Genomic DNA, 20,313 nt, shown 5'->3' with positions numbered 1-20,313 from the left:
CCAACTGGCAAGGGTTCTGATCCATACTCTCAGCTAGAGTATCTCGGGTCTGGGGGCTAAGTTACACAGCCACGCTGCTTCCTAATACCCAAAATTAGACAGAAGGTTTGAATTTCCCTACAAGTAAGAGTGAGAACAGTAGACTGCTGGAATGAAATGTTTACTCACCACTGCAGAGAAGAGAGCTTATGAAAGACTTAAGATTTAAGCTGAGTGTTTAAAAGGAAAAGAGAGACAGAACAGTGATGGTTGAGATCATTTTTATGGCTGAAATGTCACTGTAGATTAACAAGGTCTTCTTAGAGGAACAGATAAATAAAATAACATAGAGATGGTTCAATGTACAAAGTATTTGTGGAAGCAATAATGCTGAGTTTGGCACTGGAGAATATGATGATTAAAAAAAAACCCAAACACTATTTTGGATACAACATAGAGTTAAAACCCCAAGGCACCCATCGTCAGAAATAGAGATTGAGGGAGATTTAAAATTTCTCCATGTACTGTAATAGCATTAATATTGTACTGTACCAGACACTTTAATTTCCCCTAACTGTTACAAACACAGCAAGTGTACAGCATCAAAGAAGTTACCATGTTAGGAAGAGAGTCATTTTATAATTCTTCAAGTGGAAAATCTACCCCAAGCGGAGAACATCCTGAGATCTTCGGCTCAATGATAAAAGTAAACTAGTGAACCTAACTTAAAAGGTAGAAAAATGGACCAGCTAGATGAAACATGTGAACTCAAACTGCAGGAATATATGATTACAAAGGTATTCCATTTCAAAACAGTAAATAGGCAATTGAACACCCCCGTGAGAAATACGTGTTTAGAAGAGGGCTTAAACATTTCATTACACCACACCAAATAGTAACTCCATGAAAATGAAGACAAAGAAAACTGAAAAAAAAAATCCTAACATCTAATTTGACTTCAAAAAAGTTTTTAAAAATCTGTGATTAAATACCCAGAATCAGCAGGTCAAAGGGAGTCATTCATTATGACCTTTGCCTTCAGGCTGGAACTGCTCATACCATCCCTGTAGATAACTGTCTACCTTCTTAAGGTTCTTGTGAAAAGGAAATTCCAAGGCCTTGTTGGTAATGCATATCAGTGCCTGATGTCAGAGCAGGGACAATTTCCTTGCTGTGGTACCCAAAATCCCTGTGGCTACAGCTTATCCACTTCTTCTAGTTCTTGTCCTTGTCCCAGTTGAGTTCAAGATCCTCTATTTATATGGTCATATGATTTTAAAAGAACATTTAAGGCCTCTTCTTCTTCATCATGTCTTAACTAAAGTTTAATAGTGCAAGAAACATTTGCATAGGGACTAGTGAGTAGAAGAGGAACTTGGATGTGTCTTCGCTTGGGCTGCCCATCTTCCCTGGAATGACCTTCTGACCCCTGTCCAGCAAGCCAGCTCCATCACTTCCTCCAAGGCCTAGGTTCTCTCAAGTCTCATTGCCCTCCCAACCCTTCTCTTAGGTGTTTCTCTGTCTCAGGGCAGACATCGAGCCAGATTATAAAATCACAATATGGCTCACAACCTCTCCTCTCTTGCCCAAGCTGCCCTCTAAGGTTTTTTGGAGTAGGGGATGGGAGGGAGCCCCCCTGAAACTTGTCCTGCCATCTTCTGGGTAACAAGATTAACCTGTCTTTTCTCTCTCATGTGAATGCCATGTCTTTGCCAAAAAGAACAGGGTGACATTTAGCTCATTTTTTGCTAATGAGCATAAGTGGGAGCTGTCTAGGGAAGCTTCCTTTTGCCAGGTAATTTGTACATTTTAACAGCAACCTTCTGGAGATTGTGTCCTCTCTTGTGTTGTGTACTGTTGATGGTTAGAATTTCCAACTAATTAAGAAAGGAGTCGGGCAGTGTGCCAAGCTGATGGGGTGATGTTTTTGGTCTGGTAAGGTTCTGTTAATCTTACGTCTCAGAGATAGGTCACAATTTTTACTAACCATAGCAGGGCTGGGATTGCTCCCTTTATTATTTTTAACTACTTTAAAAATTGGAACTGTAATGCATACATAATGAAAAATAAGCCTCCCTTTTCCTACCCCAAACTCCCAGTCACCTTCCCCCCACAGCATCAAATACAGTCCTTTTCACACAATACATACATAATTCATAAATGCTAGCAACATGATGAACTTACTTGTATTAGTTAATAAGGAAAAATAGGAAGACAAGTTGGAAGGCACAGAATAAAACATATTCAGTCGAACCAAGGAAAGAGGCCTTATGAAATAAGAAAGGGTTTTATAGGCATATGAAGGGCAAAGATGGATTTTAAAACAGGCTTATTAATTAAAATCAACAAATGTATGGAAGATATATGATATGTCAGGTCCTGGGCTGGTGCAGAGAGTTTAAGGATTAATCCTATGTAGTGTCAAACTCTGATGAGCTCATTTAGTATGGAGAAAAGATTTGTAAGTTATGCTCTGTTGATCTCAAGCTCATGTGGGGAAAAAGACTTTTAATGAGGGCCATTGTCGAGGTATGTACTAAGTGCTTTAAGAGCCTAGAGGAGCAATTAATTTTCTGGAATCAGAAACATCTTATCAAAGGAGGAAGCATTTGTGTTTTCTTGGAGGATGCCTCTAAGTTCTTCCGATGGAGAGAGGGAAACAGGAATTCTAAACCTAGCAAACACACTAAGGGTGAGACTGCATGGCCTTTTCAGGGAAGTAGATCGACATGACTAGCATTTATGGAACATATCTAGGTAGGAGACAATGCTAGAAAGGAAGATTGGGCCAGGTTATGATGGAACTTTTGCATCTCCTAAAGGGAATCAAATTTGTTTTAAAGTGAACTGTTGGAGACTTTGGGGTTGAGTAGTGATCCTCCAGGACAATACTTTGGTGGTTTGAGAAATAGATTGAAGCTGGGAGGGAGTAGAGGCAGGCAGGGTTGGGAGGCTATTGCAGAAGTCCAATAGACAATAGTGCAATGAGACAGTAAAGCAGGCCATTCTGGTGGGAATGGGTTTGAAAGATACTTCTCAGTTGATTTACAATGCCTCGATGGTTAACTGGAACAGGAGGCCCTGGGAGTGGAAGCTGATGCTGAGTTCTTCATTCAGTTAGTCTACAGCATGGATAGCAAAACAAAACAGATGTATAAAGGACAGATTCAAGGAATTAAAATGAAGGTATGTTGAGTTTAAGACTTCTGGGGCACAGTCAGGCCAAGAATCTCATCAGGGAAAGAGAGAGTTTCAACAATAAAAGGAGAGTTAGCAATACTAAATGTTCCACATATGCCAATACAGGTAAAGACTAAAAAGTAGCCATTGAGTTTGTTGATATAGGATTTTAACCATGATCTTTGGGAGGACAGTTTCCATAGAAGGGGATGGAAGCCAGTTACAATAGGCTGGTAACAAAAAGAACAATGAACATCAGAGAGAAAAGAATATTTTTTTTTGACAGAAATTTCAGTGTGAGGAGCAAGGAGAATGAGAAGGTGTAGCTTGAGAAAGAAAGAGAGTTGAGGAAAAATTTTTAGGAAGGGATGTCTAGAATGTATTTATATGTGGAAGGAAGCAAAATGCATAGAGAATGTACCAAGAGATGTGACAAAGCAAGGTAGAAGAACTGGAAGAACTACCTCAGTGCTTCAAGGTTTACGAAGGAAAGAGAAGCTCCCTGAGGGGTTGGTCTACTCCGCTTACCACTTGCCTCTTTAACTCAGGGACTTACTCAGGGACTTACTCCTGGAATCTCACTCATGGCTGCTGCAGCCATCACACTGGCTGTGGGGGTGAGAGAAGGAGTAGCTCTGTCTTTCAGAGGCCATCACTTTATCCATGATGGTATAGCTGAGAGGAGCTATTAATACTAACCCCTCTTTATTAGCAACTTGAGGGAATTAGACCATAAAAAGCACATTTAAACACAAAGTCCCTATCCTCAGAGCCCACAGGCTCAGCCTCATGGGGTTTCTGATGAAGGCAACTTCTTCCCCTTCTGGCTCCTGGAGGCCCTAGTCTTCTCCTCACTCCCTTGGAGCACCCATAAAGACTCAAGGCACTAGATCCGAGAGAAAGTGGTCTAAGGCTGTCTTCAAAATCCCTGACTCCTTCCTGCCCTTGTATGATTGAAGCTGGGATTGGCCACTCACTCAGGGAAGACCCCATTCCAGCTTCTGCCAACTAGAGGGTAACAAAACCTCTTGGTCTCAAAAGACCAATCACACCACAGCACAAGAGTCCAATAAGCATAGAAAATATACATAGATGGTTTCGGATTCAGGGTTAGCCTTAGACAGCAGGGGTGGTGGGTGAAGTAACAATAAGTGGAATGGAAAAAAAGTTAAAGCAGTTTATTTTTTGGTGCATTTTGTGAAGTAGAATCCTAGGACAACTGCTGAGATTGAGAGCTACTGGGTTAGTTGGGATTTGAAGAGTAACAGTTTGGAGAATAAAGATTTATGGCAATTAGCAAAGGGTAAAATATTGCTCAATATACAAGAGGCTCTGCTGAAGACGGAAATCATACACATGTAACACAGCCTAGCTATATGATTTTTTTCCACAGCAGAGTGGCAGCTGGGGGCATGCATGGATAAAGCCATAGTTAGATTTATGCAAAGCTGTATATTGTCAAGGTGGGCACAGCAGAAGGACAAGAATGTGAGGGCTCTAGGATGCTAGTGAGAATGTGGTTTAATTGGAGGTCTTTCTCATGAGGCCCAGGCTAGGTTGGGGGAAAAAGGATAAAAAGGGGTGCTGATAGACTAAGGGATTGGGAAGGGGTGGAGAAAGTACAGGTCTTGCTAAGACTGGCAGGTGGGTTTGGGGGAAGTAAGAGAATGGGACTGATGAAAGGGCAGAGTTTCCGGCTAGACAATGAGTCTCTGAGTTTCAGATTTCAGAGATGAAATATTCCTGGGGTTGGGATTTGGGGGTGGGTAGATGAAGGGAAGTAGGTTGGGAGCAACACATCACATATTGGGATGTGTAAAATGATGTGGTCATCAGATATTCTGACTTCTTAAAACTCATGAAAATAAACCTGTCAATAAAAAACAGATTGACAAGACCCAAAGAAATGCAGACTTTGGAAGGCATTTGCTAAACTTTGCTTATCATGCCGTTTGGAGGTGGGATAGGAAAAAAATAGGTCTCTCTGTAGACTTCATAAAGAACAATACATGAAGACCTCAGTTTGTGGATGTCCTTCCCTTAAGAGAATGAACTAACTAACTAAATAACAAGTTTTATGTTCCAGATTTTTGGCTTCTCTAGAAAAATAAGATGGTCTTGGCAGCACTGAGCCAAGATTCCCTCAAGGTAGCAATAAGATTCCTCACCAGAGTACCTAAGTCTAACATTCCGTGTTGCCATACTACACCTGGCTGGGTGTCATTTGCTATTTATCAGTATGTTCACACATCTTTTTTAGAGTTAAGAGGAAAGTGAAATATTTCTTGTATCAAGGCCCTATCAAAATTAGAAAGCCAGAAGTGAATCAGGAAGAGTATTACTCTGATATGCAAAGTATATCATTGTTGAAAAAACATGAATTATGATGCTATTACGAAACAAATCCCTCCAACTTCACTCATTACATTACCTACCTGGCCCCCATACACACTGAGTTTGCAATGACTCCTATAATAAAATAGTGGTAGACATACAATCATATACATGAGAGAGCATTTATAAAACCAGTGTAATAAATAACAGTTATTTTTGAGGGACTCATATTAGTCTATCATATTGTATCCTTTTGCTGATAGAATGATCTTATCAAATTCCCATTGATTAATAGATTCCCTCAAAGTGCTACCAATAGCCACTGAAAAAAACTTAATGAACTTGCAAAGTAGTTCCTCAGTGGCTGAAAAGCATAGCTGTAATTCCCTGAGTGACTAACTTCTTGGCAGCCATATACACTCGTGGAAGATGGATCCAAGGAAAATGGGTGAAGGATCTTTAGTGTCAGAAGAGAGGAAAATATGGAAATGAAAGCTTTTGGCAGGTCTAACTTGCCACATTACTGCTCAGGAAAAAAGGCAATCAATTGCTACATATTTCTTGTTGTTGAGGATCATGATAAAATAAATATAATTTAAGCTGTAGGAGCACAATAGATTAAAATCAACCCCTTAGATTGACTCAGGAAGCAAATGAGTAGCCAGTGTGGACTAGTACATTGATATAATCTGCTATTTCCTTAAAGCATTTTGGTCATCTACTTTCTGTTCTAGTTAGCATTTATGTTAAGCATATGAACAGCAGTTGAATATGAAGGCTGAGGTTGAACTGCATCTTTGGAGAAATAGAGGAAATAACATGTGATTGAGGTTTGGGAAATGAAAATTGTCATAATACATTAAGGAAGAAAATAATCTGAAGGCCAAGTACTCACTGAATCAGAAAAAAAGTTGGAGAGTCCTAATATTGGAGTCTGTGAACTGGAAACTAGATATAAATTCATAACCTATGAGGGTATAAATGATGGCAAGAAGTCAGTAAACTGAGTCAGTGTTATTTTGAGAGACTGAAGGAAGTTTCTTATGGAACAGGGAGTCTGAATAGTTCAAGTTCTGGGCATTAAATTGATGATGCAAATAGAAGACAGTTTGGTGAAGAGTGACAATGATTAAAATCTGAGATGGATTGAAATATTAAGAAAATTTAAAAGAGATAAAGCCTGTATTGCTGGCATGATAGAATGAGATTTTAAAGGTATCTACTTTAAATATTATGAGCAGGTTACTCACCAGAATCCAACCATTTGCATATAGATAAAATAAATTGGCATAAGCATTATGGAGCTATTTAGAATGGGCATTTTATTAATGTCTTGCCTATCTTTTATTGCCCTGCTCTGAAATGTAATCTGAGGGAACCATTAGACAATATTTGCTGAGGAATGACTATGATATTTTGGCTCTTTTTCTAACTCCAACTTCTATGAATTTCACAATGCCATGAAAACACTTCAGCAAGAATTTTGGCAAAATATTTACAATTTCTTCAATAATATTGCTTGTGGAATATGAGGAATGGACAGCAACCACTTAGTGACTGCAGAGAGACAAGCAGGAATGAGGAAAAACAATTACTTACTATGCTATTTGTGATGGAAAAATCTGAGTTTAGCTTATTAAAAAGCCTGTTGGGAGCCAAACATCGCACATGTCAGAGGAACATGCTGCTTCCCTTCACCATGTCTGAGATATGGTACCTACAGTTGGGCTGTTTGTGGGATGAAGAAGTGCTGCTATAACATTAGCAGGCGTGTGACCAGAGGCTTGTGGGAGACAAGCACTTATGGGAATAAAAAGGAACCTGGCACAGGCCTTGGGCCTCTGGCATCATTAGTTACAGGTCTGCCAAGATGCTTTGGGAAACATTTTAATTTAAATGCCAAGTCTATTTCAACGAAGCTCCCTGGTATGACCTGTTGGGAGTCCAGAGTGAGATGGATAGGTGCTCACTTTGGAGGGCACTGGTGAATCAGCTGGTGCTTCTATAAAAAGCATACTGGGGGTTAAACCTCACTAAGTCCCTACTCAGCCCAGGAAAATCACAGTGAGAGCCACGGGATCTATGGCTGTCATAGCATTTTACTAGTGACTCGTAAATGCAGGAAAGATTAGATACTAACACACAAAAGGCAGAGACACCTCTGGGTGTTTATTCAAAATATCAAAATTAGAGAACTTGAAGAATAAAGACCTCAGTATTCTTTCTTCCTCCCCCGAAGCATACTCACAGGCTACTATGACTATAAATTTAATAAAGCAGAGTTAAGAGACTGATTTGAATTATTTCAATATTTTTTCCTCCAAAACTATCGCAAGACAGAAAAAATAAACATTTTGAAACACAACTAGAAAAAAGAAAGAAAAGAGGTGAGACTGAATAAAACACTAAGCATTGTCCTTCGATGTAAAACTATATCTGTTAGTGTGTAGGCCCAGGTTGGAAAGAGACGTACAAAAACACGAATTCAGAGGATCTGAAGAATTAAAACGCCCCCAAGAATAACATGAAAGTATTTGATGTTGCTTCAGGGGCAAGGGCGAGTATGTATATGTACGTAAAGCCCATTTCCTCAGAGGCTCCTTGGCAGTCTGTTACAACACCACGCTAATGAAAGCCAGGTCTTTAAGTTCACCCCCGCTCCGGACTATTAGTTTCTCCTTCGCGCCCTGCGGGGACTGCATTCCTGGAAATGAAAGCACACGAGTTGGGGAAGGGCTGGGGTGCTAGAGAGGGTAGGAGGCTGGAGCCCACGGAGCCTGGGATGGAGAGGTGGGTGGGCCCAGGCATGGGGCGTGGGGTGACGCGGGGGTGGTGGTGGAAGGTCTGGGGTCTCACCTTTCGGAGTTTTGGGTCTTGTCTGGCTCCAGGGAGGGAGATCCAGGGGAGATATTTGCGAGCGGAAGCCACACGATCAGCGTGGACTTTTAGGACAGTCACTCCGCCTTAAGTGGGTGCGGGAGAACCAGAAGAGGGACTGGCTGTAGCGCTGCAAGTGGGATCCTGTCCCAAAAGATGAGCTTGACCTAGGCTGGGCCCTGCAGGCCGGCAGGGCCAGCCGGCATCCCTGGTAGGGGAATCGGGAAGGTCTAGTGATAAATCTCTGTGTGGAGACTCAGAGGGCACGAAATAGGCTCTGCTGATGTCTTTTGCCCCTCATAGCCTGCCAGCCACCCCAGCCCTCACCCCTGCCTCAGCATCCTTCCAACTAGTTGAATCAATCAGGAGCCCAAGGGTACGGAATTGGTCCCAGTGTATTAAATGGGTCCGACCCACTGGGGAAGTCAGAGAGGAGCGTCCCGAACTGGGTGGGAAGGAAACGAGTTCCGTGCGCGGGGCTGGGGCAAGAGTGAGGCGCAGCGGCCGAGATCCTGAGCCCCGGGACCCTTGTTCCGGGCCCCGAGGCCTGCGCGGTAGTTGCCCCTCGAGGTTCCGGGCGGGTGACTGACAGTTGCCGCAGCTCTGGGGAGGCAAAGGATAGGCAATGATTTGGGGCTCCCGTCCACTCGGCTTTGAGGTCCCCGCGGCCCGATGACCCGGCCTCGGTGACAGCAGCCGCGACGGCAGCAATCTCGACAGGGAGCTGGGCGGCTCGCGGTGGGTCGGGGGCGACCGAGGAGGGACCACGCGGCCTGTAGGGGGCAGCGCCGAGCTCGGGAGGAGACAGCAGCCGGCGGGTGGGGTGGGTCTGGGCTGCCCCCTCCGGGAGCTGCCCCGGGGCTGCACAGCGATTGTCATACCCGGCCGCCCCTGCCCTCCGTGCGTTTCCTCTCGGCGCCGCGGACTTTAACGGGGCTCTGAGGGGACGTGACAGAGCTCGGCACGCGGCGGCCTCTGGGGAGTTAGGGTCCGGAGAGACCCGCGCGTCGCCCCCCCCCGCCCGCCCGGGGCCGGGAGATCCTCGGGAGCCGCCTCCGCGTGTCCAGACAGTGTCGGGGCGGCCGCCACTTCCCCTCGCCCTTCGCCGGAGGTGGGCGCCTTTTCCTGCGTGGCGGGTGCTCCGACCCCAGTTGCTCTGAGCCGCGGGGGAGCGCGCCCCGAGCCCCTGACGTGGGCGCCCCGTTACCTCGGGGTGGGTGCCTGGGGCCCCTGAGGTGGGCGCGGGTTGCCCCGGGGTGGGCGCCCGGCCCGCGCGGGTTATTTTTGGCGCCCGCAGAGGCGCGTGTGTTGGGGCGTGTTTTCCTTCCCCAGGTGCCGAGAGCCGGGGCTCCGCCGGCGCCCGAGCTGACTCGTCTCTCTCTTCTCTCCCCTGCAGGAATCTTCCGATAATTCTGCCGCCGCGACTTTAACCGTGCGCAAGGCGACAGCTCGAAACAAACATCACATCTAAATTAAAAAAAAAAAAAAAAAAAAAAAAGCGGAAGAAGCGGCCGAGGCGGCGGCGGCGGGAGGAGGAGAGGAGGAGGGGCCGCGCGCGGCGGCCCGAGGCGGCGGCGGGGACGCGGGGACGCGAGGACGCGGCTTTGTGCAGGCGGGTCGCGGGGCGCCCATGGCGGAGTGCGGCCGGGGGGGCGCCGCCGGCGGGGCCCTGCCCACCTCCCCGGGCCCGGCCCTCGGCGCCAAGGGCGCCCTGAAAGCCGGAGTAGGGGAAGGCGGTGGCGGGGGAGGTCGCCTCGGCCACGGGCGGGGGCGCTATGACAGCGGCGGGGTTTCCAACGGAGACTGCAGCCTCGGCGTGTCCGGGGACGAAGCCCGGGCTAGCCCTACCAGGGGACCCCGCGGCGTTGCGCTCGCCCCGACCCCCAGCGCGGTCGTCTGTACCCTCCCCCGGGAGAGCAAGCCGGGCGGCCTGCCCCGCCGGAGCAGCATCATCAAGGTAGGTGGGAGAAGGGCGCTCATCGCCCACCCTCAGCCGTCCTTGGGGTCTATTTTCTCCCTGGGAGAGTGGTGGTGGAAGGAGGAAGCCCACTGCTAACAGGAACCACTGAAGCATGGGTGCTTGGGGTGGTTGAGCGGGGATTGGATGCAAATGGCATGTGGAAAGAATGGAGAGGTGATCCCTAATGTGCAGGGGGAGCTGTGCTCAGACATCCTCAGTTGAACTTGGGGCTGTCACCTCTTCCAGGATTGGTCTGGCAATAGGGCCTTGTACCTGCCTGGGTAGGGCATACTCTTATGTGTAGCCTAGTCTGGTTAACAGACTCCCTGTAAGATTTCTATTGTATCTTAAACACAGATAGGGATTATGTGAAATGTGAGAACATTTTCTTAAAAATCCCAGGCGGCGAACACAGGGTGAACAGAGATTATTTAATAGGTTTCTTCTGATCTGTATATAGTTAGTTGGGTCTTACAAATGTTTACACCTCGTGGGTGCAAAATCTCCTAATATCCGGTCACTCAGTTAACAAAGAAAGATAGAGTAGGTTTCTGAACATAAATGCAGATTTCCGCTTTCTTAGGCTCAAAAACTCTTAGACATTACAGTTCCACACGATTTAATCTTTTTCCTTGCTGCAGTAGGCAGGCCTCGAGTTCTGTGGAAGTTCTTTTGGGCAGTTTGCTTGGTTTTGCTTGCACAGTGTTAGCGGAAGAAAGCCAGCGATTGTTTTGAGCATTTTTAACTCAAGAAGTGATATTAGGAACTCCCGAGTTTGTGTTAGTTTCATTCTAATGTTACATTTTGGTCCGCAATGTAAAAATATTTCTCGTGACATGAAGTTCAAAAAAAAAATAGTTGATGAGCTAAGAAGAGCAGAGCCTTAGGCAAGACCAGCTCATTCGGCTCGCTCAAGTTTGGAGCAAATGAAAACATTGCTTTCTGAAAATCAAGGAGTTATCAGGACAGGGAGCAGCAAAGCAAATTGACAGGCTGCACCCACCCTTCCTGTGGCTGATAACTGGTGGGAGAGAGGGCAGAACGTGCCACAGTGAAGAGAGCTGGCAGTGGTGGTATCTGAAATTTTAATGGACCTACAGAAATCTTCCAAGTACTGTGAAAATGTCTGATGGTGTTATCAACTTATGCAGTAATCTAGTGAAATATACCATCTTGCTACTTTATGTAAGAGGCAATTGTGAAACTGCATTTCCCTTTGTCATCTGTTTGCACAGTTTATGTCTGGGCAGGGACATAATTTGAAGGGTTTGGAGATCAAGTGTATTAACTACCTGCAACACACACTTAGAGATAAACTAAGGAAAGTAAAGTGTCTTTTTGCCGCATACATAGCTTTTAGTGACTTACATTTTCTTTTACTCTGTAGCTTATGTTTCCATGGAAGTTGCTTTCAACTGTGCATGATAATCAATCCTATTGACAGAGTTATGTGACATTTCTGTTTTTATTTGTCATACAATATTTGTGGTGATTTGCATTGTGGTGTTTATAAAATTTGAGGTGAAAATTCCAAAGAAGATACCAGCCTACCTAATTTTAACCCCTTTCTTTTAATTGTTTTGAATACTTGTTTTTGCATTAAAAAATCAAACTTTATTAGTGTCCATAGTGAGATTCATAGTGTAACTTACTGAATTACAAAAACATTTGTTTTAATTTTACATTAATGGGCGATAAGCAAGAAGGATGATTTGTTAGTATTTCTGATATATGGAATTGGGAACTTGTCAATAGATACCATTTCTTCATTGAAGGCTCTAGAAGCACATGGGGGAAATGATTAATTGTTCAAAAATCACTGATTTTAGAAATGATATTGATACTTATTTCAAATTCTGAAACTTTTAAGGATATTTCGTCATTTTTCTTCTTTGTAAAGAAGGCATTTGGCTTCTTGTTCACCAGTGTAACCCTAGATATAAAGTGACAGGAATGTAGTAGCAGCTCAATTAATTGCTTATTGAATGAATGGAGAAAGTACATTTTCTCCATTTTGAGTTCTGTTTTCTCTGAGTTCTGTTAATTTATAAAACAATTGGTTTTGGATTTACCAGTCCCATATTTTGTTCATTGTATTGTACCTCCAAAGAAGGCTTGACATACTCTTTTTCTTGCCTCTGTTTTCACTTTGCATTTTCTTAAAACTTTCGAAAATTATGGAAGTAGTGTTGAAAGTTGATCAAGACTGGGTTATAGTAAAGAGAGGATGCTATATTTAAATAGGTAACTACTTGGTATATTTCCCCTTGAATTGGTGCCTTGAAGCATCAAGATTTTTGGAATGTATTGTATTTTCTAAAGATAACTTCCAGCATCAGGACAATATCCTAATAAAAAACAAAGTCTTTAACATCAAATTTCATAAAGCAACAAATACTGCACAATTTTGTCATGTGAATGGCAGAAATTATGTTTAACTTTTGTTTAAAAAAAAAAGAGAATAAAAACTAAAGCAGAAGCCCATGTGAAAAAGCAATAGTGACATCTTTCCTTGGTTTCCTTATTTTTTTTAATATAAGGGATGAATGCAGTCAGGTGGTCTCTGAGTAGAGGCAGGAGTAGATTAGTAAGCAAGGTGATAATTGGGGACTTGAGGGAATAGCAGGGAGTGAATGCTGCCTGGGGAACTGAGGCCAGTATTTATGGGGTTGTATTAGTTGAAATGTTGGGCTTCTGAACTGTGCCTCTCTCCTAGCTTCCATCTTCATTACAGTCTTGACAGCCCTCTTTGATGGAGATCCTTAAATCAGAGGGAGAAATAATGGCCTAAATGTGCTATAAGGTGGGCAAAGAAAGGGGGACTATTGCTAAAGTGCAGGGCATATGCAGAAATACACTGTAGGCTGACCCGAGTCTTATTCCTCATTTAAAATAATTTATTTGGTACTCCATCTGTTTTGTAAATGTGGTGTTGAGTAAGAAATTGTTGTAAAACAATATTTTCTGCCAAAATAGATGCACAGATCTATACTAAAAGAGCTCTTTGGTTATGTTAACAGTGTTGATTAAATTCAGAGTGAGCAGCCTTGTAGAACCTTTTACAAATACCTTGAGATGATAAATAAATCATGGAAATCATCACCAGACTTTTCTACTTTTCCTTAGCTTATTGAAAATAACAGTAGACTTTTGAGATTATTTACAAAGGCCCATTACTGGATTTTAGAGAAGAAGCCGTTATGTTTGTCATCTTAAGTAATCTAGTAAATGAAAACATCACTTTCATTTTCTCTTTCCATAATTCATTTCATCACTCTATTCAATATAATCTATGCTTTATTTTGAAACAGTTAATTTGGTTAATTGTTCAGATGGCATACATTATTTGCAAATAGCTCAATCTTTTAATTCAAGAGCTTGGTCTAAAAATATGAAGTAGCATTTTAGGCCTTAGATTTCTGTTTAAGTTTAGAAAGAAATGAAGTTAAAATGTCTATTGCTGTGGATGATTTATTTAGTCAGAACTAGTTAAATACTTTGGTTGATACTTTAAAAAATGAGGTATGATTTACATACAGTAAAATTCACACTGGTTTTTGTCGAGTTCTGTGAACTTTGACCAATACATTCAGTCATATAATCACCACCATCATGAAGATACAGAGCACTAACATCACCTCAAAAAAATCCCCCAGGTCTCTGTGGTCTTCTGCTCCCCTCATCCCCAGACAATGGCAATCTTTGGTTCTTTTTTAATCAGTAGGAAATTCGGCCATTACCTTATCTTGGTATTTAGAAGTAATAACAGTAGCCAACAGTTATTAAACACGCACTACATGCAAAACACGTGAAAAGTGCTTACCGTAATTCTCTGACTTGGTCCTGTGCTAACCACAGAGACAGGAGGAAATCAGAGTTCAGAGAGGTTGACCCTGTGCCCCAGGTGCTGGAGCTACTTGTATCCCGCTTGGGTATATGGCTGCACTCCATTGCTTCCCCACGTTACAGTGGCAGTTTGAATTTTTTGTGTAGTTAAGGCAGCATCAGTGGTTTCGGACATTGGATTTGATTGTCCTCTTTAAATGTAGGAGATATCGGAAGAAGGAAAAGAATCTCTGTTTCTGCTGGTGGAAGAAGTTGGCAGATAATATAGCCAGGAGGCTTAGTCACCTGTTGTGGCTGCTTGACCAGGGCTTGCAGCTTCACAGGGACCAATGATCTGACCTTGCCCAAGGTGGCAGCCCTTATTTTTCTTAATATCATTATTGCCATTGTCATAGTATCATGTTGTGTAGGAGAAACACTTTTACTGTCTTTATACTACTATGTTCACATATGTCTTGACACTGAGCTCTCCAACATGGGCAACAAGCAGCCTTTTCACATCTATTATACACATTTAAATGAAATAAAACTTTTGTATGTGTCTTGGCCCATGGTTTAAATAAACTAGGCTCCTTGCAGGCAGAAGTTGGACTGTATTTACCAGTTTTGCACAGGTAACAAACACTCAGTAACCATTTTTTAATTGGATCTTAAAAATAATATCTGCATTTGACTTTAGACATTTTTTTTTTGAATGGGGGGAAACAAAGATACCGCATGCCCAGCAAACCTGTGGGCACATAAATAATTAAACAGACAGTAGCTGGATAACAAAGTGAATTTGTCTGGATAGATAGGGAACCTGGATCATTTAGGTCAGAAAAATCTAATGGCCAATCATCAACTCCCCACTTTACTTTTGTGCTAATATATTTTAGACTACACAGGATAACTGTTGAAAGGCCAAAGCATGGTTGCTTGTTTTAGCCTGCTCGAAGAGCTTTTGTCACGATTCAGTTTAGGTTTTCAAAAGCAGAGTATATTAATTTTCATGCCCTAAAATCTACTTGCTCCCTTTTGCTTTCCTCCTCCTCCATTTTCCAGCCTCCCCTAAATGGTTGTATTTGATTTGCATTGTTTTTCATCAAATCCAAATAGGCAACTGACAGGAAATTATTTTATTAATTGCTGATATTGGCCACTTAAGTTATTTTCTTAGAATGCTCTATCCCAGAATCTGTTCACTTCCTTTTGTAGTTCTTTGTGCTCTGCAAGGAGCCTAAACTAGAATGTTATTTACTTTTTTTTTATGCTTAAGTTACCCAGGCTTCAATATTCAACAAAATAGGGCAACGTTATTTACAGCCTAAATGCAGATATAAATGAAGTATGAACATTTATAGTTTTTCTTCAGACTTTATACTTATGTGTTCAAGAATAGATGCTTTCTTCCTTCTTAATACTAAGTTTTGGATGCCAGTTATTTACTTATCTACCAGACTTCTGGATTACTTTAACTTCTTTTCTGTTCTATATTGGTGGGATTCAAATATTTTTACCAGCGGGCCACAGGATCTGCGACTGTTATGTTTGTAAGCTGCCTGCTCAGCTTTTTTCTACTGATAAGAGTGGTGAATTGAGAGGGTTGTGCTTAGCATAAGTGTCGTTTGTGACTCAAACTGAAGTCAGAGCCGCTAGAGCCAGCCACTATTCTTTGTATCAGAGTAATTCCATAGCTTTAGGGTGCCCAAAGTATATAACTCATTGCATTGCGCTTCAGCAACAATTATGTGAATGGTCCAGCCTTCTGGCAGGACACTTGACACCCGCCCATTCCAGAATGGCAAACCAGAGCAGGTTGTTAGGCCCTCTTACCACTAGCACTTGGTCCCATGGCAGGGGTAATTAGGTGAAACGTGTTTTAGCTAGTAATCTCACCTGGGCTGCATCCTGTGGTCGAGGGCTGCCCCCAGGCCACATGTTGCATATCTGGATTATTCAGGAGGCAAAATTGTGGTGGGAACAATAGAAAGTATGTAGTTAGGGGCTTGGATTAGATCCTGGCTTCCCTGGTTCCTTTCTTTATGGCCTTGGGCAAGATACTGAAGTCTGTATGTCTAGTTACTCCATCTCTAAAACAGGTAGAATAAAACCTCCTCTCATAGCATTGTTGTGAAGATTAAAGGAGATGATGTGTGAGCAGTGTGTGGCACCTAATAAGCATTAGTGTGTTTTTCTGATTTTTAGTTGAGCAGACTCCTTTAGAGAGGTGAGCAGACTAACATGGCCATGCTCGTTTTGAAAGTTTTGTCTTTTGAAATATGCAGAATGTGCCTAGGGAAATTTCTCAGACATGTTCCATAAATGCTCTCAATAATTGTTTTGGTGTCTTTCTAAATCTGATACCTCAGTACAACTGCACACACATGTAAATAGCCCCAATTATGGGATCCAAGGGTATTGAACATACAATTTCATTGTGCCAAGCACCCACATGTCTTGCTTTGCCCAGGACAATCCAGGTTTACATCTTTTGCTGTGACAAGATTATTAATAGTGCCTCGTTTAACTCTCAAAGGCATCTCAGCTTGGACGATAAATAATATGGTCATCTTACTTGTAATCTTCTTTTCACAAACTACCTTACAACCTATGCTAGAGCCCCATGAGATTCCCCTCTGTGCCTAAACTTAGCCTTTATGGTGACGCCTCTGTTTCCTCAGGTTTCCTTCTCTCTTAGTCATCTTTAAGGTTTTCCTCAGTTAACCACTTCCCAGTTAGAATGAATTATTTCTCCGCCTTCCAGCCACCACTCTCCCTGTATCTCCATGCAGTCCTTCTGTCTCTTAGGCAACTACATCTTTTTCATCCTGAATTTATGAAAACACCTAGTTTAATGTCTTGTGAAAAGTATGTGTTTAAGTATATATTTGTTGAATAAATGTGTGAATGGATAAATAAGGGGACAAGAATGAGTCTTAGGAGTGGGATGAAGATTTTAGACTTAACTCCAACTGGTTTTGATTGGAATATAAAACTCCATGGGATGTGTGCTTCAAAGAAGAAATTTATTCATGTACATAATTGTGAAAACAAAGGAAATACCTTCATTTAAAGTTGGATCTAGGAATTTGGTTGATTCTGTAACTGTTCTGTAAGATGTTAATATAAATGATTGCTCCCTTTTGTGCCCTGAAATAAGAATAGGCCTTTGAAATTTTCTTTTGATTTATATTCTGCTGTCACAGTTTAAAAAGGATGGCAAGAGAGCATTGTTGTTTGCTAAGGGATTTAATCTCTTTTCTGGTATTTGGTTTCTTTAAGTGATATCTGTAGTTTTTGCTCAGTTTTTGTTTATTTTTGAGGAACTGAATTACTTAAACTTCTATTGTCATTAATATTTGCTAGTCACATGGTATTCATTGGAAGTGCTATAAAATTAATAATTAAAAATAAAATATATAAGGAATCTGGATAGAGTTGTAAGAGTGTGATCTCTAATCCCTCAGCATGTTTTGTCATGTAATGGTAGAAATTCTGCCCTTTGTTGCAGTGCAAGGATTGGATGAAGAAGAGATACTAGGAGATGCTTTGTATGCATCATCTCATGCAAGTCTCACCAGAACCTGCAAAGAAACATTATCATTCCCCTTACAGACAAGGAAACCCATTCTACAAGGTTTGGGAATTTCCAAGTAAGGTTAGAGAGCCTGTAAGAGGCAAAGCCAGCATTCTGACCAGGTTTGACTGTCCATGTTTTGAACTGCTCCATCACCCTCTCCCACTCCATCCTCCGGATGACTTTGATTTTTTCTTCCTTCTCCTACTTGCCCAAGCCATTCTGACTTCTTGATCTTAGCAGTTTCTACCAGTACTAAAATAGACAACTAATTTTTAATGAGAAAAGTTTGGCTTTTTGTGGCTGAATCTTATGATGAAACCAATGTCTACCTAACCAACATGAAGCCATAACCATAGTCCTGCCTATCGTGCCTCAAGTTTCTGTCTGATGTACAAACCAGGACCTTGTCCTTTTCCTCACTGCTCTCCTTTGATGGATTAGAAATTCTTTTAGGGGGGTTAGTTTCCATTTTTGTTTCTTTTTTAACAAAAAGTTGATTTATAGTTCTATGCATTTTTAGGGTCCTGGAAGGTAAAGCAGGTAACAATTAGTAACAGTTTGTTTTTTTAGGTGGGCTTCTTATGGTCTCTATTCCTATTATTGTTTTGGAATTGTCAACTAATTATAGAATTTTAGAATACAATAATACAACACATTACTGTGTAGTCAATATTCAGTATATTTTTGGAGTGTGCTAAATGTACTGATTTGGATATTGCAGATATTAACATCCCAGAAACCAAGCAGCTGGGTTTAAAAGTGATTAATTATGGAGATTCATGAGATTTTCACAGCGGAAAGAGATTATGTAAAATTCTTTTGTAGTTAGAGATACACAAGGCCATACTGATTAGTACATTTAGCTCCTAGCTATGGTTGAATTCATTTATTTGCATATTAGCATAACAGAATGGGAAAAAATTGTTATGTAATACTGCAGTATGTGAGTATTAATAGAACAAGATGTGGTCTTCTAGATAAAAAAATAGCTATTTTTTGTGAATTTGTTTTTTGCTATAGATAGCTGCATGTGTACACATGCTATACTTGTGTATGCATATACCCTGAAGACTGTTTATAAATCGTAAAGATTAAGAGCAAACCAAATAATGTAGTGCTAGGTTGACACAAATCCTGTGTCTCTCTCTCAGAGACTGATGGACTGATGGGTAGCAGGTGTATGCTTTTTAAATTGAAAATGCCTAGGAAGGGGTAGGCTGTTCCCTATGAGCATTGCTGATGAAGCCTCTGTTGTTTTTGACCAATTAGTGTGGTCACAGAGGGTTAAGTGACCTCATTTGCAGCTACCATCAGAATTACGAGCCATATGACTCTCTCTCCATATGGTTTCCTGCTACCTTTTATTTTTTATTCTAAACTCTGATATTCTGTAGGCATAGTAAATGTATTTTTTCAAGTTATTTATATGGTTTAATGTTTATTATTGAATAAAGGATATTGCTTAGATTTTTATTTCTATCAATCCATGCTAATATCTTATATTAAATGCCAATATAATTATTCAGATGTTTTCATATTGAAGCTAATAAAATTCCTGTTGAAATACTGGTTTTGAGAATGTCTTCATCTGTGGAGTATTTGATGATTTGTTGAAAGAGATCTGTATGCTCTTCCAAAGCTTTCCCTGGTTTATGTATATTTCCAGAAATAATTTTCTATACATTAAAAATAATATTAGCAGTAGAATTACTATATTATAGGACAGACACGTGTATATTCAGCTTTAGTAGATACTATTAAGTGATTTTCCTAACTGGTCCAGCCAATTTACACACCTACCAGGTTATATGAATGCTAGGTGCTCTAAATGCACACATTTGGTATTATCAGTGTTTCTTTGTCTTTTTGCTTTTTGATTGTAACTAGTATGACGGTTATGTAATGGTACTTTACTGTGGCTTTTTGGCTGAATTTCTCTAATGGCTAATGATGTTGAGCATCTTTTCATATGTTTCTTGGCCATTTGGATATTCTCTTGTGAAAATGCTTGTTCAAGTCTTTTGCCCATTTAAAAAGTCAGGTTGTTTTTATTTTTAAAAAAATGGTATGTAGGACTTAATTTACATTTTCTGAATATGTCTTTTGTGATATATATATATATTCAAGTTGTTTATATGGTTTAATGTTTATTATTGAAGAAAATAAAGGATATTGCTTAGATTTTTATTTCTATCAATCAATGCTAATAACTTATATTAAATGCCAATGTAATTATTCAGATGATATATATGTTTTGTGATATATCACAAAAGACATTTTTAACATATATAGATATGTTGAAACGTGTATCTATATAGATATAGATATATGTTGAAAATGTCTTCTAGTATGTGACTTGCTTTTTCACTGTCTTAAAGGGTATATTTTAATGAAAATTCTTAATTTTAGAGAAGTTCAGTTTATCAGTATTTTTCTTTATGGTTATTATTTTTGAGTCCTGTTTCAGAAATGTTTACTTAGCCTAATTCTATGAAGATAGTCATTTATTTAACCACTAGAGCCTTATTGTTCTATTTTTCATGTTTAGATCTGGATTTTATTTTGTGTGTGTGGT

At 41.1% G+C, this 20,313-nt stretch overlaps 1 protein-coding gene across 5 annotated transcripts in view; it reads left to right on the top strand.

Moving 5' to 3' along the window:
* The first annotated feature begins 9,914 nt into the window (after window positions 1-9,914).
* The window catches only part of PLCL2 (phospholipase C like 2), a 200,891-nt gene continuing 190,492 nt past the window's right edge, over window positions 9,915-20,313 (top strand). For 2 of the 5 annotated variants that reach the window (XM_054552544.2, XM_054552543.2), the window contains exon 1: window positions 9,920-10,327. In XM_054552544.2, coding sequence (XP_054408519.1) covers window positions 10,001-10,327 — 327 coding nt within the window. In that variant the 5' untranslated portion in view covers window positions 9,920-10,000. Of the gene's footprint in view, window positions 10,328-20,313 lie in introns of all 5 variants that reach the window. The other 3 variants (XM_002814024.6, XM_063722182.1, XM_054552542.2) reach the window with 3 other exon arrangements.

This window comes from Pongo abelii, chromosome 2 (genome assembly GCF_028885655.2).
Source record: "Pongo abelii isolate AG06213 chromosome 2, NHGRI_mPonAbe1-v2.0_pri, whole genome shotgun sequence".
Taxonomy (NCBI): Eukaryota; Metazoa; Chordata; class Mammalia; order Primates; family Hominidae; genus Pongo; species Pongo abelii.
The sequence above is the reverse complement of the archived record's forward strand: the minus strand, read 5'-3'. Positions and strand labels throughout refer to the sequence as shown.